The 16,737-nt window shown below is 40.0% G+C and overlaps 1 protein-coding gene across 1 annotated transcript; it reads right to left on the bottom strand.

Annotated features, from left to right (window-relative positions):
* Nucleotides 1-5,177: 5,177 nt before the first annotated feature.
* Nucleotides 5,178-16,479, bottom strand: LOC131229587 (U1 small nuclear ribonucleoprotein 70 kDa). Its single transcript, XM_058225588.1, has 11 exons — nt 16,268-16,479; nt 12,773-12,887; nt 12,553-12,632; nt 11,079-11,154; nt 10,910-10,974; nt 10,742-10,804; nt 9,091-9,172; nt 8,605-8,767; nt 6,574-6,651; nt 5,556-6,315; nt 5,178-5,457 (listed from the first exon to the last, which is right to left on the bottom strand). Exons 1-10 carry the CDS (start codon nt 16,364-16,366, stop codon nt 5,595-5,597), a joined length of 1,542 nt encoding a protein of 513 aa, XP_058081571.1. The 5' UTR covers nt 16,367-16,479; the 3' UTR covers nt 5,178-5,457; nt 5,556-5,594.
* Nucleotides 16,480-16,737: the final 258 nt, after the last annotated feature.

The following is a 16,737-nucleotide window of genomic DNA, read 5'->3' as shown; positions in this document are numbered from 1 at the left end:
GCTTTGGATATTTACTAAATGTAAGCAATCGTATGAAAAAAGTCCATTTTTTTAGCAAATCAAGTTAAACACTTTTTTTTTCCCCCAAAATTTGTGTTTTGTTAAAAAAGAAAAAGAAAAACTTTTTGGAGAATGATTTCAAAAAAGAATTGGTAAGAGGCACCACCAATACAATTGAGTAAATGGTGGAAGATTTTAGTAAAGACAATCCACAGTTGATACAATAGGGCAAATGGTGGAATATGTAGAAAGAGATGAGTCAATTTATATAGGGATTTAAGACGCATAGAATTATATTAACCGACCTTTTCAATTATCCGTATGCATATGAAAATTTTAACCATTTTAATATTAGTTTCTTACTATAACCTTATTTTAGAATATTATAATGTATGTATGGATATGCAGGTATGTATATGTGTGTGAATATTATATATATGTAGAAGTATTTTAAAAAAAATAAAATAAAATTTCTTTTAGTAATTCAAGACTTCATTAAACTTTGACTTTTCATTCTCTTAATTTAATCTTTTTCATTTTTATTTTTATTTTGTATTGAAACTCTATTAAACTGTACACGCTTTTCTTCTTCTTTTTGCCGCCTGAATTTTGGGCCTTCATTCAGACAGGGTGGTATACCTTATGGATGAGGCAGATCTCATCCACGTTAGCCAACGCCATACCCTCATCTGACAATGGAAGGAAGGTTAGAGATCTGACGGCTAGAATCCGCGTTTGTGGCAAGTTCGAAAATTTAACGAGTCAATTTATACTGGATGAAAAGTGCCAAAAAATAGCACTCTCAATCGTTTTGACTTGCTCATAGGCATACACGGTTAGGACTCCCATATTCAATTGATCCCTGGCCCCACTTGCCAGAACTGAAAACTAGCATGTACTGTTAAAAGCAGGTTGCCTATAATAATTTCCAGCTCTTGATGCAATTGATGATGCATTTTTATGCTATACACGTGGCATTCCTTCAAACCAAATTAATCCTCCCAAACTGTAGTCCCCTCTAGCCAAATGGATGTCTAAAATGAATTGCCAGTAACCAGTTTTGGGCTAACGATCAAGGGGGCAGATCCTACATTTCCATGTCATTCCAAACATATGGCACAAATGTATAGAATCTAAAACCACTAATTTTGTATTTCCAACACTATATGGGGCAGGGTTTTATATATATATATATCTCCAAAGAATTGGATGATTCTAGGCCTTGAACGGAAGCATACAAAAGTACACTAAAAGACTGAAATCAGCAACGGCTACTATCAAGCAAGTGAAGTCCCATTTGTTAACAAGCCCAATTTATGGTGGCGAACCCCAACAAAAGCAACACGGAAAGAGTGCTCGACCTGAACGATGGCCAGCTTTCTTACATCGCAAAGGAGAGGAAAGAGGTAATTTAACTAGGCCCATGGGTTCTCCATTCATGAGTTGTTAGACTCACGGCTGGCTTTCTTTAAGATTAATCCAGCCATAGCAAAAATTTGGTTAAGGAAAAACCTACAAACTGCCGTCAGCAGGCTGACAGGATGCTATGTCTGGTTCTGATCACTACACGCACCCGCCCACATTTGAGAAATAATTGGCATTACCTATATGATAACAATCGACAACACAAGTCCCCTTCATATTGATCATCTTGGTTGTTCTCCATCATCATATTGATCATCTTGGTTGTTCTCCCTCCACATGCATTTTTACATAGGATGTACCTCGTTCGTATCCTCCATCTCATCTTTTGGGCATCCATATTGATCTTCTACCGAAAAAAAAAACGAAGAAGAAAAGCCTAGACATCTTCATGTTTTTACCCATATTTGCACCCTCCATTCTATATCTCAGACAATCCCCAATTTTCAAGCCCTAGAGCATATACAGATGGACAAGTAGGGTTCCATCCAAAACACCATTGTCGAGAGCTGGGATATCAAGACTATTGAAAGGAAATTCTTTAAAAATAAAAAAATAAAAAAAGCCAATCCGCCTTGGTTCATCCATGGAGGGATCACAAATGGTTTGATTATGCCAACCATCAGTCACTGTGAAAATCATGTTTATCAGACAGCTGCCTTTGAACCGAGAAATTTAAGTGTGGCTCAAGATCCACATTCACAAATCAACAACTCTTTGGATCATTTGCCTCCGTGAGAATCAGGACCATAGGCCCGTCCACGTGTGGTGGTGATACACAGATGACCCATCATAGTGGGTAGAACTCCAGGATACATGGCACTGGTTTGCCATCTTTATCTTCTTGTATTCAGCATAGGCAACTTCCGATTGTTTTTTTTTTTACTAGGTCTCAATTCATTTTATTTTCTATATTTCATTGGGTACACGTCGCAGGCCACATCAAAAGTAGCCACAGAACACCAGTTCAAAATGCACCGGAGCCTTGTCTTTGCAGTGACAATTCACCCAAAACAAATTGGAACTCTTCAACAAGAACTGACCTCTGTTCATAGGACAATCATAAGAGACTTTCGGGATCACTCCAAATCAGAAGTGTCGTTTGAGCAGACTACACCAGTATGAAGTCAGTCCAATTATGGAAGTCAATGAGTGGATGATTAAATGACAGCATTTAGTCCAAGAGCATGACCATGACCATCTTACCCCACAAGCTAAATCCAATCGCATTTTAATTTTGAAAATTTTTTTTTCCTCACATTGATATGATTTTTCACTGTGTTGATGTTCTGATATAACCAGACCCGGGTACACAATGAAACATCATACAACTTAAGAAAGAAAAAAGATGAATAAAAATATCGGATAATTTAAACCCAAGAAAAAAATATACCCAAAAAAAAATTAAAAAATCAAAATGCAGTCGGCTTTTGTGGGATACGATGCTCTTGAACTTGTCCCTTTGATCAAGCTGCTAATCGACTTCCAAAACTTAGGAGGGCCATGCCAGTGTGGTCCACTACCTTGCGCACTTCCGAATGCAAAGTGGAAGTAATTTTGCTATCTAGTGCACTGTTTCATTCCAACGATTAGATATCAACTAATGTTGAAAAGCATCCAATTTTCCTTGGGTGGATTTGCCGCTGCAAAGTGAAGGCTTCTGCCCTACCATTGGGGGTCATTTGGGAGCGTGCACTCAGTGATAATTGGTGTGAATCAGAAAAGTTTGTGCATTCGAGAGAGTGTATTTGGTGTGAATTGGATTCCAACACATACCAAATACACCAAAAGCCTCTTGTTTTGAAAATGCACAGAGGCGGGATTCCAATTCACATGGATTCCAATGCCATATCAAATGCATTCTCAAACGACCCCTTTGCTTCTGCTCATGTGCAGCTCCTTTTGACTAGGGTTGCAATATCAACCTAATGAAACATCATATCAGAACTTTAAATAAAGAGGGACGAAAAAGGAGTCAAAATCAAATAATCAAAACCCAAGAAAAGACAATCAAAACGGGATCTGCTTAGAAGGGATAAATGCCGGATAAACCCTGGCCCAATTGCGCCAAGGTTGCCATGCCAAATACAAGAAAATGAGAAAGTTACCATGCAGCTGCAAATCACCATGCTTAGCAAGATTTTTGAATGATACGAGTCCCCACATGGATAGAGCATGCCCCAAAACCTTTCAAATTAAATGATCACTTTGACCAAAAAATATTAAATGCGGACCACTGTTCTCCCTCATTTAATAGTTCATATCATTATCATCATTATCTAAGCCTTATCCCAATTCCCAACTAATTGCGGTCCACTACATGAATCATTTTCAGCCATTCCACTAAATCAATGGCCATAACTTCAGTTAGATACTGTTAAAAAAAAAAAAAAAAGAACCTTCAGTTCCATAGGTCATAAATTTTTTCTAACTACCTCCAACCATCCTTTTGGGCCTTCCCCTCGCCCTTTTAGAGTGCTTCAACTTGTACCAACTTGCTCCTAACCGGCACAAATCTTGGTCTCATTGCACATGAGCAGTCCATCTAAGGCTGCTTTCCTTCATCTTATTACTTATTGGTGCGATTCTTAAGTTCCCTTGAATGCATTCATTTCTAATTCTTTCCTTCCTTGTCTTCCCACTCATCCATCTCAATATCCTTATTTCAGTTACACATCGGATGAAAATGTTATTCCATAACTGCCCAACATTCTCTCCCATAAAGCACGGATGGTCTTATAGCCTATAAAATGTCCCTCTAGTTTTTAGTGGTATGCCACGATCACATAAAACTCCAAAGGCACATCTCCACTTCTTCTACCTGGCTTGAATTCTGTGGGCAACATCTTTCCTTCTCAATCTCTCTACTCTCATGAATTATTGACCCAAGATATCAAAAGTGATCATTTTGGGAAACTTCTTGGTCAGCAATCTTAACTAATTCTTCATTCCTACTTCTATTGTTATTTGTTACTAAATTGCAGTCCGCATACTCTATTTTAGTCAGACTAATTTTAAATCCTTCAGATTATATTCCATATACTTCATTTTAGTAGTTCATATGTAGGCCACAAATAAAATGGTTAAGATTATTCTAACAAGGTCTAAACGAAGTTACGGCCCTTGAAAGAGTGGAATGGTGGAAGGGATTCATGTAGCTGAACCCAATTGGTTGGGCTAAGGCTTAGATGATTATGATTATTCTGAAAAGGAGAATTCTGAGGCATGGCCCATCCAATGTGGAAGTCAATGGTCTGGAGTAACAAAGATGCCTACAATGCATCATATACTCTCTTAAGAGTGGGGAAGACAATGTATGAGGATACAATAGAGATGAAAGATGGTGGTAAAAAGGGATGATCCAAATTGCCTAGTCAGGGGCATACACAAATAGACGGATTGTAGAAGATAGGTCCATACAAAAATGGATGGACAGGATGCAAAATAGAGAAGAAGAGTGAACCGGAATTTGAATGCATGGTCCAGATGGGTGATGTCCATCCAACAAGTCCAAATACAACCAGGTGCATGGAAAGGTTTCCACAAACAGCAAATTATAGTGCTTCTCAAAAGTAAACAGTGACAAACAGTATGGGAGGCATATTTATCCTAATGACCCAGGAACAAAATGATTTCCTGTTGGGGTAAAAAACAAGGGAGCCTCTGAAGAGGCTAAATTAAATGTTTTAGCAGAAAGAAACCAATAATTTTCAGCCCTTTGATGTAATATTTTCCCCTTAGCAGCAGCAACAAAATCCTACGAAAACCAATTTTTCATCCTTTAAAGATGTGAAACGATAGTCAAAATAACAACTCCGCAATAGTCACGAACACAGTAAGGTCCAACAAACATGGCTTTAGAAGTCCATAGCAGCCATTAGATATAAAGACATGCAAGCTACAAATACAGGATTCTAAAAGCACTACTCCCCAAATAAAAAAACAGTTGTCCATACAGCATAATTTCCGTGCAAACGAAACCATACCTTTCAGGATAGCAGCTTCATGAGTAAAATAATTTGCACCTTGATTCCACTGACAACATTCATTAGACACAACACATTAGAAGCAAACTAAAGTGAAAATAGAAAGATCGGATCCAAAAGAATGAGGAGTTTCTCTCAGACCCTTACCGGAAAGGTAATTCTAAATGATGCTGATGACAAGCATCCTTAGCGATCATGTGAGAGCGATCGATCAGATCGCTGATAATCCCGATCCTTGTCTCGAGTCTTCTCCTTCTCACGTGGAACAGAACTATCCCGATCGAACTGTTCATGGTAATCATCAGGCTCCATTCGGTCATACCTCTCATGATCGTGTTCACTCGCAGCACGATCGTATCGCTCCCGGTCACTCTGGGGCCCATCGTGGTCATATGGTTCCTGATCATGCTGATGGTCATAATGATCATAACGTTGACGCTCATGATCAGGTTCAGAATGTCCATATCCACGCCCATGCTCATACCATTCATTACCATATTCGGGCTCAACATGATCATATTCCCTTTCCCTTTCATCAGGTCGTCCTCGTTCATGCTTTGGCTCAACACGGTCAACACGGTCATAGTCAGAATCCCTGTCACGAGTACGCCCAAGATCATGTTCGGCATCACCACGGTCATAGTCCCTATCCCTATCACGAGTGCGGTCACGGCCTCGATCCCGATCACGCTCGCGATCGTACTCACGACCTCGATCCCGTTCGCGATGCCTATCACGATCACGTCCTCTATCTCTCTCCCTGTCCCTCTCTCTATTTCTGTCACGGTCTCTGTGGTGCCTATCATCTCTAACATCACGATCTCGTATCTTGTCATATGAGTGCTCACGAGATTTCTCACGATCCCGCTCTCTTTCCCTTCCTCTTTCCCGAGACTTCTCCCTGTCCCTGAAAAATTGTTTTCAAAAGAAGTAAGAAAATATAGTGAAGATAATGCTGGGAAAGAATGAGACCTTAAAAATAAAACGAAATTCATTTCCTCAGACCGAACTTGGATTTCTTTTTTATAACCCTGTTGATCATTAATTGCATAAAAAGCTTTCGAGTCTGCTAAAAGCCTGTGAACTATGAATCGATCCTACACCAAGCAAGCAACACAGCTCCAAATTTAAGTGAAGAAGAAGGTAAAAAGCGAGTAAGACTTACCGGTCAACATGACGGTCATCACGTGCCTTTGGCTCCTCAGATCGAGGTGGTCCTCCAGATGCTATCTGCTGTGGTTCCCTGAGTAGTTGAAGAAGAAACTTAGACTTTATATGCATGTCATTCAAACCAGGTTAAGTACAAAAACATGAACTGATTGGAACTCAGTCTTACAACTCAAATGGAGCAGCACCACCAGACTCAAATTGGGCCCATAGAGTTTCAAGGGGTGCCGCATCACGTGGACCATTCAGATTCTGTTCTCATGACATGTGTGCTCGTGTAAGGTGCGCGGGTGAGCATTCCTCTGTGTGTGTGTGTGTGTGTGTGTGTGTGTAAACCAATAAATTAGATATTTGATGAAGGAGAGATGAAATTGGACTTCCCAGGGCCACTGGACACTGAGGTTCCAACCAAATGGAAATCTGAGCCACACAAGAGGAATTGAGTTTTTCAAAGGTTCCCTCTCCAACCAAGGAATCATTGAAGCAGTCAAGAAGTGACCAAGGTGGGTCTAGATCTCAATGCAAAACCATGGAAGATTATCCTCTGGATTGGGAATTTAGCATTGAACTATAAATGTGGTGTTCCACCATGTTTCAAGGAAGCAAATGGGAGAGCAGAAATGCTTGCAAAGGAGGGAGAGTCGAGAATCATTTATTACATGAAACACTATATCCAATTTGTTGATGGATATTTGTTCCCTTTTCTTCTTTTAATAAAATCATGTTGCTCATAAAAGATAAGGAACGAAAGAAATAAACTAACCAAACGATAGGTCAATAGCAATTACACAACACTTGAGTCGGAAAAAGCACAGGCTACCTAATCAAAACATTTAGGAAATTTTTTCCTATGATCTTGTTACACTTTATAATGAGATCAAGGGTTTAAGGTTGTCCCTGATTTGATTGGTAGACCTCAGAGGTTGGAATAATTGAACCAGAGCAGGCAACCGTTAAAATTTTAACTAACATAAAATGATGATTCTATCTAATCAACTTATCGGATGCAACTGAAACATTAAATGATGATGATGGAAAGTATAGACTGAGCCTTTCTAGGATCCAAAAGCAACTAAGAGACTAAGATTGGTGATATTCTGAAGCTGGGGCACCATCCAGTTCAAACTATGAATTACTGGTACAACAAATTCATGGCTAGGATGAATAGAGTACTGATGCTTAAGAAGGATAATATGCCATCTGCTAAGCTCACATGCATATGCAAGTAATACCATGTCCACACCACCAAATTTGCCAGCATGGCAAAAAGGTACAACATCCACATGGGCAACCAGGTGGGCCGACACTGAAGATGATATCAGCAAAAAATAAGGCCGGTCCACTGATCTGGTGGACCGCGATCTAAAAAATAAATGGAACAGCTTAGAAAACATCAGCCAAGTTTTCTTCAGCTGTACACTTGTTTGACAAACTGTGGCCCCCTGATCAATGGACCAAACTCTCTTATGCCAGGGCATCTATATAATCTCCCCAACCCAATGCATGGACTGGAGCTCATATGTGCCATGCTGGCATATATTGTTGCATGTACATGAGCTGCCTTGTACATGTGTCCACATTATATGCTATGTAAAACTTCCCTTTAATCAGCATATAATCTAACAAAAAGCAACCAGGTTGGCTTCTCGCTATCAAGAAATATTATGAACATATGCTATATGATTAATTCCAGTCATAAAATAATGATTCAACCAATTGCAGAATAAAAATCATAGTAGGAACAATAGAAGCTGGTTTTTTTATATATGGAAATACATAGGAGTTCTATAATTTTTTCAACAACCATCATATTACCATTTGCACTGGAGTCATGTAATGTAATACGTAGGTACTCACCATGCCATGGTAAATATAAGTATAAATACAAGGATCCATGCAACTTGCTAGCATAGGACTCCTGGGTTGTGCAAGTACAGATGGATAAAGGTGTGTGCATATGCATTGCAAATTTATATAGGAATTATAGCAATTACACATCCAAGATCGGACAAAAGGAAAAGGCAAGTACCTTCCAGAGTACTTCTGATTAAGATCTTCACCGCCTACCCTGGTTGACCCAAGTCCACCACCCAATCTGCGGGGTCTCCAATTTGGAACAGTCCTCCCACGTTCAACATCCACAAGTACTCTTCTGTTATCCAGCTTCCGTCCATCAGCTTGCTTGTATGCAGCTGTAATAAGCAGAGCATCAGCATCGAGGAGCAGCATCCAAAAGCAAGTTCATGGAATGATCACAAGCGCTGATCACAAAGTTGCACTCATAGATGCTAAGGGCCTATTTTGGGTGCCACTTAAAAATGAGTTCATCTCATTTTAGTTAACCATAATTAAGTATTATAGAACATATTTCTTCTTGGTAAGGTTTAAAATAAACTCAATAACCAAAATAAATGATCTCTAATAGATAAATATGATCATCTAAAATGAGTTAAACGCCCAAATAGGACCTAAAAGACTAACTAATCACTTCTTCAAAAGTCCTTTGAGAACATACTCTTCATGTCCCGTGTATGCGTGTATTCAACAAATGCGTAGCCTCTAGGCTTATTTGTCTCTTTATCGGTAATCAAACGAACCTGAGATGATCACAGGGTAAAAAAGATAGACTACAATCAGAACAGTGATCATAGCTAAATGAGAAAGAAAATAAAAACATAAATTAAAGCCAAAGAGTTCTGGCAACTTGGAAATGACCAAGAGCTTACAGTTAAAAAAATATTTTTCAGAGACACTAAATCCTAAACGGCACGGTAGACAGGCACTATGCCTCACTAGCCGTGCTCACCTTTTAAGGTGTACAGCTTCGCCATGCAGGACGCATCACCACCGTTGCAATTGAGTTGGGAGAAAACTGATGTACTTGGCCGACTTAAGTGTGTGAAACAGTACCAACCCCCTTACCAGGGAAATTTTAAAAGGTAGCAAACTAGGCACTATGGAAAAATATAGAAAATACCAGCTTATCTTCTGAATCTCGGACAGATTTTGGCCTTAAAAGTCAAAAATAAAAATTTTCAGTAGCAACATAAATCCAAAATACCCAGAAATCAAATAATGACAAAAACCTGCTAGTACCCGCGACTTATGTTTACCAGCACCCGGATATCAAGGAGGGAGAGGTTGATGATCTCCTTTCATAGCTTGAGAGTAAAGGATAATAAGACACTGCATCACTACCCTGCTTACCTTTAAGGTTTTAGAGCTTTTCCATGAAGGATGCAGCACCACCCGGTGGAATTTAGTTGGCAGGAAAAAAGAACAAGGTACGTGTCCCAATCACGAAACAGATTAAATAGCACCCCCTTACCACCAGGGATGTTGCTTCAAGTAGCAAATGAAAAACCAATTTCTAGAATCTAGTCTCTTTGGAATCCCTAGAATAACTTCTCTTTTTAGAATAATCCCTAGAAGAATTTCTGGTGGCCATCAAAATCAAAGCAAAACTTACCAGAGGAAACATAGATGCAACAGACCCACATTTCCGTGGTGACAAAGATACCTTTATTACTCCCTATTTGCATTTGCCCAGCGCCTTAGAAGCTTGAGAACAGGGAGATGTGAGTCATCCCCATTATTAACTTGAATGTGAAAGCTATCAAATTGAAGCACTAATCATCTCTAGGTGTACTCACTTTCAAGGTTTACAGCTTCACCACAAACCGCCATTGGAATTGAGTTGGCAAAACAATAGGCATTCATGACCGACTTACCAATTGGCAAACCCTTTAACCACCCCCTTACCAGGGATCTCACTATAATTAACAAAACAAAAACCAGGAAGAATAAAGAAGCTAGGGATACCAGGTGGTCATCAGACTTAGAGATTTGCTATTGGCATTTCAAGAATGCATGTGGAGACAAATAAAAACATACCAAGTATTGCTTTTAGTGGTCAAAAACCTGCTATGTAACTCCTGATTTGTTAAAAAAAGATAAATTTAAGAACACGGAGGGTAGTAATTGCTTTTCAAAAGGTTGAAAATAGCAGAAAAGTTTTAGAACTTCTAGAAGGGAAGAATAGCGGAAAAGGTTTTAGAACTTCCAGAAGGGAAAAGACCATGTTAGTGCAATATGTTCATTGACACTCTTACCGAAGTCAAGAGCAATAACCTGAGCCCCCTCTGGGGATGCTCTAAGATACCTACCCGCTTGATTGGCCCATAAGCTTCAAACTCCCTTTTGATTCTATGTTCCGTGGTCTCATAGTTCTGGCAAGAGTCAGGCAATAGAATTGACATTAACTCAAATTGCAAGATAAAATTACGAATCACCAGAATTCGAGAATTATCAACAGGCAAACAACAAATACTCACAAGCCTCGCCACAAACAGTGTCTTGTAGGGATCTCCTGATATGTTTGGATCATTGGAGGGATCATCTGCATAGAAGGCATAGAATTGTAAGAACAAAGCCTCCATAATATCATCAGAAACTAAACATCAAAGCCAGCAACTTTTTAGTAGAAAAGAGGGGCATAGTTACATTTCTGAAGCTCTTCAGCAGCCTTTATGGCACCCTTTTCCAGCCGAAGACTGTGAATTCTAGCTCTTCTTTGTGTCTGTACAAACCAATTTTATAAGCCAAAAACAGGAATAGACATAGATCATTCCACAAACAATGGAAGCAAGATACATTGCACATAACCTCTGAACACGTGAAAAACAAAATAGGCATTCATGAGTCCCGGCCTCCCTTGCTACCTCCCTCCCTCCAATGGTTCCTTCCACTCAGCAATCTAATAAGGTGTTGTGGTGAAAAGAATCACCCCCAAACAGCTAATCTAATAAGGTGTAAATGGTTAGGGATAGTTAATGTGGCAGGCCTATGCAGCCATATCAGCTATTGTCACAGGTTTCTGTAGTTTTAGGTCCAATCATCTCAAGAAAAAAGAACAGCAGATATTTCTGCATGCTCTAAATTGGTCTGATGAGTTAGAAGAGAATGGAAGCTAAAATAGAAGGCCGCGTATTACCTAGATCTTGGCATCATGTTGTATCCTATTAAGCACTGAACAAAGTTCTATTAAATATTTATTCCTTCTGTTTTACGCATGTGTCACTTGCACAAGGAATATGTTAGTGTCAGACACGAAAACAAGGTGTCGGGCACAAGGAGAGACGAGTCAGAAAAGGGCCAATAAAAAAGAGGTGCAACTCTGAGTGACTCCTTTTTTACTGGTAACTTTGAGTAACTAGTACATTTGCAGCATAGAAAAAAGATGTTTGTCAATGGTGAAATTGTCAAAGGAATCACTGTAAACTTCTGATTTGGTGCTGTCCATTGGCACATGTTTAAAAAATGCCATTGCATGCTTCACCTATAGTTGCACAAAGCGTCAAGTGAAGCAGCAAAAAATTCAGGTGCGGGAGTGGGGAAGCATCTATTTCAAATGTAAACAGGTAGAAATAGGTAGGAAGCAGAACTGGGAGCCAGAGTCCAAAGCGCAGTTCAAAGAGGGAGCAGCACCTAGTTAGAAGGATCCTGCAACTAAGGTTTCACCATGTGAGGTGTCCATTTGGGGCATGTTATATGAAGTTTAAATTTAAAAAAAAATGAAAAGGAAAAAAAGTGTCAAACTCAGGACTCTCTAGAATAAATACTTCAGAGAATTCATTACATGGAAGTTGTTTGCCTTGGGGAGCAAGAATTATGACCTCCCACAGAAATAAATGGACTAGTTTACCTGATGTCAATATTTCAAGGCAAAAGAAACAAATATATGCATTTTTTAAATGGCAAAAGATTTATGCGAATAAATGTGCACCAATCGAAAACACTATACAAGCATAATGAAATCATTTCAAGGAAACAATTATTTGTCCAAAAAGCGGAACAAATCTGCACAACTTGCACTATCCACAGGATACTTGGGATTCCATCAAGAAAAATATCTACAAGTAGCATCCATACAACCAAGCATGTGAAGGGGAATATCCCACGCAGTAGGGTTTCTTACTGGAGTTTCACCCTTTTGGACCGGAGGAGCATACTCAGGATCTCCTGGTTCAGCAAAATTACTCACAAACTGTGCCATGCCTACAAAGAAACAGAAAAATGAATTTCAGCTCAAGTGAAAAAAAAAAAATATATATATATATATATATTGAAAGAAATTTCAGCTCAAGTAAAATGCCTCAATATCACAATGAAATGCATCCTTGAAAAATTCCGTATACCTGTATATGGTAGGCATTTCCTTTTCTCAGGAGGAGGTTTATATTCCAATGGAGGCCGGGGTTCAAAAAGCTTCAAAAGGTTAGAGGTCAGTCCAGTAGGATGGCTCTGCCCAATCTGCACAAAATTACCACAAAAAGTGGATAAGGAGATGAATAAAATTTCTAAGCAGTAGATGGATCCTTCACCATATGAGGATGGAGTGAAGTAAAAAGGTGAAATATATAAATCAGCAATAATATGGATAAAGAAAAATGTGAACCAAATAAATACTCAAAATGCTTAGTGAGTAAACTCCAGAATCACAAACGAGAAGTTATACTCCCAGCTTATCATAATGAAAATAAACAAATAAATAAGTTGGCTGTACAGCCTGCCAAAGATTATTGCAATAAGATCAGGAAGGGAATGAAATTCCCAGAATACAGAAAGACTGCGAGGCACTAGAGAGAGAGAGCTCATGAACAAGCTGATTGGTGCTGTTATCAACCAGGTTAAACGAAAACCAGCAGCCACAGCACAAATCTCCTGAAATACAGAGGGAACATCACATCTACTCCTGGTTATAGAGAATGGCTGATGCTTATAATCCTTGAAAGCTTTGTTGTTGAGCACCCAAATGCAAACATTTGCTTTAATTTTCTGCCAAATCTTCGCCACAGGAGATTTGTCATCATTAAATATGTGTCTGTTTCTGATTGTTGCTGAGGCTCTTAGTCGTATGCTTTCTAAAGGTCATTCGGAAAATCTCTTTCAAGGTTTCGAGATTGTTAACTTTCCTCAATCTATCAACCACCTTCAGTTTGCAGATGATACTAAATTGTTCTATGAGGCTTCTAATTCTCAAGTGGCTACTCTTAAGGATTGCAGTTAGATGGTTTGAGGTAGTCTTTGGTCTTAGCATTAACCTTGCTAAGAGTGAGCTGTTGGGTATCAATATTTCCCAGGCTGAGGTAGAGGAATTCGGTGGCATTTTTGGACGCTGCCCCGGATCCTTTCCTTCAACTTACCTAGGGCTCCCACCATGTTTAGGTAAGCCAGCTTTACATCTTTGGGATAGGATTTTGAAACGGTTGGAAAAGAAACTCTCCTTGGAAAAGCAAATTCCTCTCTCTTGGAAGTAGAATTAACCTCATCAAGGCCTCTTTGTCAAACCTTCCCATTTATTTTTAGTCCCTCTTTAAATGCCCGGACTCAATTTTGGATCGCATTGATAAGCTGAGGGACTTTTCATGGCAAGGAGGTGCAGAGTATAAGAAATTCCACCTTCCCAATTGGAATGCGGTCTGTAAACCTGTGTCTGAAGGTGGTGCGGGTATCAAGTGCTGGGATATGGTCAATTCATCCCACCTAGATAAATGGGTGTGGAGGTTTGGGTCAGAAGAATCCAATCCCTGGAGAAGGGTAATTGCCGCTAAGTATGGCACCTCTGCCAATGGTTGGTGTCTTTGTACAAAGCTTCCTTTATTTGGAAGCTGGTGTAGAAAATGTTACCAATTAACGAGGCGGGGACTTGTTTTGTGATGGGAAATGGGATGAGAGTCTGCTTTTGGGCAGATGTTCGGTGTGGAAACGTCCCTCGGCGGGGACTTGTTTCGTGATGGGAAATGGGATGAGAGTCTGCTTTTGGGCAGATGTTCAGTGTGTAAACATCCCTCTTAAAGACTTATTCCCTGCCTTAATAAACCTAAATCCTTCAGCCAACATTTCAATGGCGTCTTGCTTCTCTTCAGGTCCTAATGGGGGTATTTGGATTCCCCCATGTAAAGGGACCTTAATGATTATGAATTGGCAGACTTAGTCTCACTGTTGTCCTTGTTGCAGGATAAGGTGTCTGCCGTTGGAGAGAAAGATTTGATGTTCTGGAGTTTCTCTAAGAAAGGAGAGCTCTCGATGCAGTCCCTCTACTTGACGTTGACTCGTTCTTCTTCCGAAGACAGTCCAAGCCAACAATGGAACTAGTTCTAATGGAATGATTGTAAATCCTAATCACCTCCTTGAATTGCCCATAAAAAGAGATACAACAAGAGTAACGCTACGGTGATTCACTCGGGCAATTCGCCGAGCAATTCACCATAGTACAGCAACACATGGCTTCACCCTCTCTGTGTAGGCAATGTGGGCCCCACATGATGTATATGTGAAACCCAATCTATCCATCACATGGGCCAGACCATTTTAGGAGGTAAGCCTGAAAATCATGCTGATCCAAAACTCAAGTAGGCCACACCATAGGCAACTGTGGGAATAGAGATGTCCGCCATTGAAATCTTATGGGGGCCCAATGCGATGTTAATATGGCATCCAACCCCTTCACAATGTGAGTACATGGAGGATGAAGGGCAAAACCAAATATATGCTTTATTCAAGACTTTGGTGTGTCCCATGATGAGTTCAATGGTGTGTGTCCTATCCCGCTGTTACTTGTGGCGTGGCTCACTTGAGTTTTGGATGGACCTGATTTTTGGGATCAAATCTTACAATGATCTGTTGTGAATAATGAACGAAGTGGATTTCACCAAAACATCATGATGCCCCCATATGTATTTATGTCATCCCTGATGCCTCCTTCAATTAAATGCAGAGTAAAGGACATGTGTTGACATAATAGGGTGAATTGCCCCCCATGCGACTCATTGTAGCATTACTCATATAAGAATAATACGATATTTAACCCAAGGATATGCATGGTATGCTCAGGTTTATGGTTGTGCTTGAGTCTGTATAAGTGGGGCAATGGTTCAGTGATCCAGACTGCCAATCTAATGGGCTCCACTCAAAGGGATTAAAAAACACTTTACAGGCAGGTTTTTGGATGGAAAATTTTTCCTGATAAAGTGTTTACAAGTTGTAAACACCTAACAGGTAAACCTGCACTTTTTTCCAGGCAAAAAGAAATGTTTCAGATTATAGGTAAAGTCTTTACAACTAGAAATATATTAAACATAGTAAAACATGATGGCTAATACACAGTCATGCTTTGTGGGGCCCACCGCGATGTGTACAATACATCCAATCTGTCCATCATGTTAGTCCCTTGATGATCTCCTATGGCCCCGGAAAAACAGCCTGATTGATCATCAGATAAGCCGATGAGACGCCAACCCCTGAGAGATTCTTTGGGGCATCGCCTCTCCACTACGGGGACCATCAAATCTACAGTCTGAATCACCAATCGAATGGGTCTCACGGGTAAAACTCAAACCCCAAGGTATTCGGGATCAAATACACTAAATATATATACCAAATCTATATTTCATCCTTGATCAAGCCAAACAAAAATGGAAAACATAAATCCAGATAACCGGATCAAGAGAATATAGGTTTACGAAACTACCGAGATCAAATCACTACGCAGCAGAAAATCAGACCCATCCGGATCGAGAACTAAAACGGATCAACCATCACAAAGGGGGAGGGGGGGATGATCGAGATAAAAGGAGGCTAGGGTTTCGAGATAATCGAATGGAATTTGTACGGAAAGGGAAGAGGAATACCAGCTTCAATTGAAGAACGTTGGCTCGGTTCTGGGCTTTGGTGCGAGCTTGAACGGCTGCATCTCTGTTGCGCATGAAAGCATCGTTGTAATCTCCCATCTTGATCAAATCCTAGGATTTCCTCCTCCTTTTTCTTCTTTCCGATTTTCGCGATGAGAAGAAGACGATTTCCCAGTCGGCGGAGGAAAGAAAGGAGGGTTTTTTTCGATCTGGTCTTTTATAGGCACGCCGAGTGCCAAATGCACTCGCGCGAGAGCGAGCTTGTTTTTAGTCTGGCCGCTAACACGTGGGAATGTAACAGGCGTGTGCGAGATCCTAGCCGTTTATCATGTTGGCCTTACTCTTTAGATGTTGTGGCTCAAGAATCAGGCTGGTCAGGTGAACATGTGGGTCACGTGTCGAAAGAAATAGACCATGAGCAATGATCAACGTCACCTGACGAGGGAACTTTGGTGAGGAGTGGCTTGGAA

The sequence above is a fragment of the Magnolia sinica genome, chromosome 16 (genome assembly GCF_029962835.1).
Source record: "Magnolia sinica isolate HGM2019 chromosome 16, MsV1, whole genome shotgun sequence".
NCBI lineage: Eukaryota > Viridiplantae > Streptophyta > Magnoliopsida > Magnoliales > Magnoliaceae > Magnolia > Magnolia sinica.
This window is presented reverse-complemented; position numbering and strand designations above follow the sequence as displayed.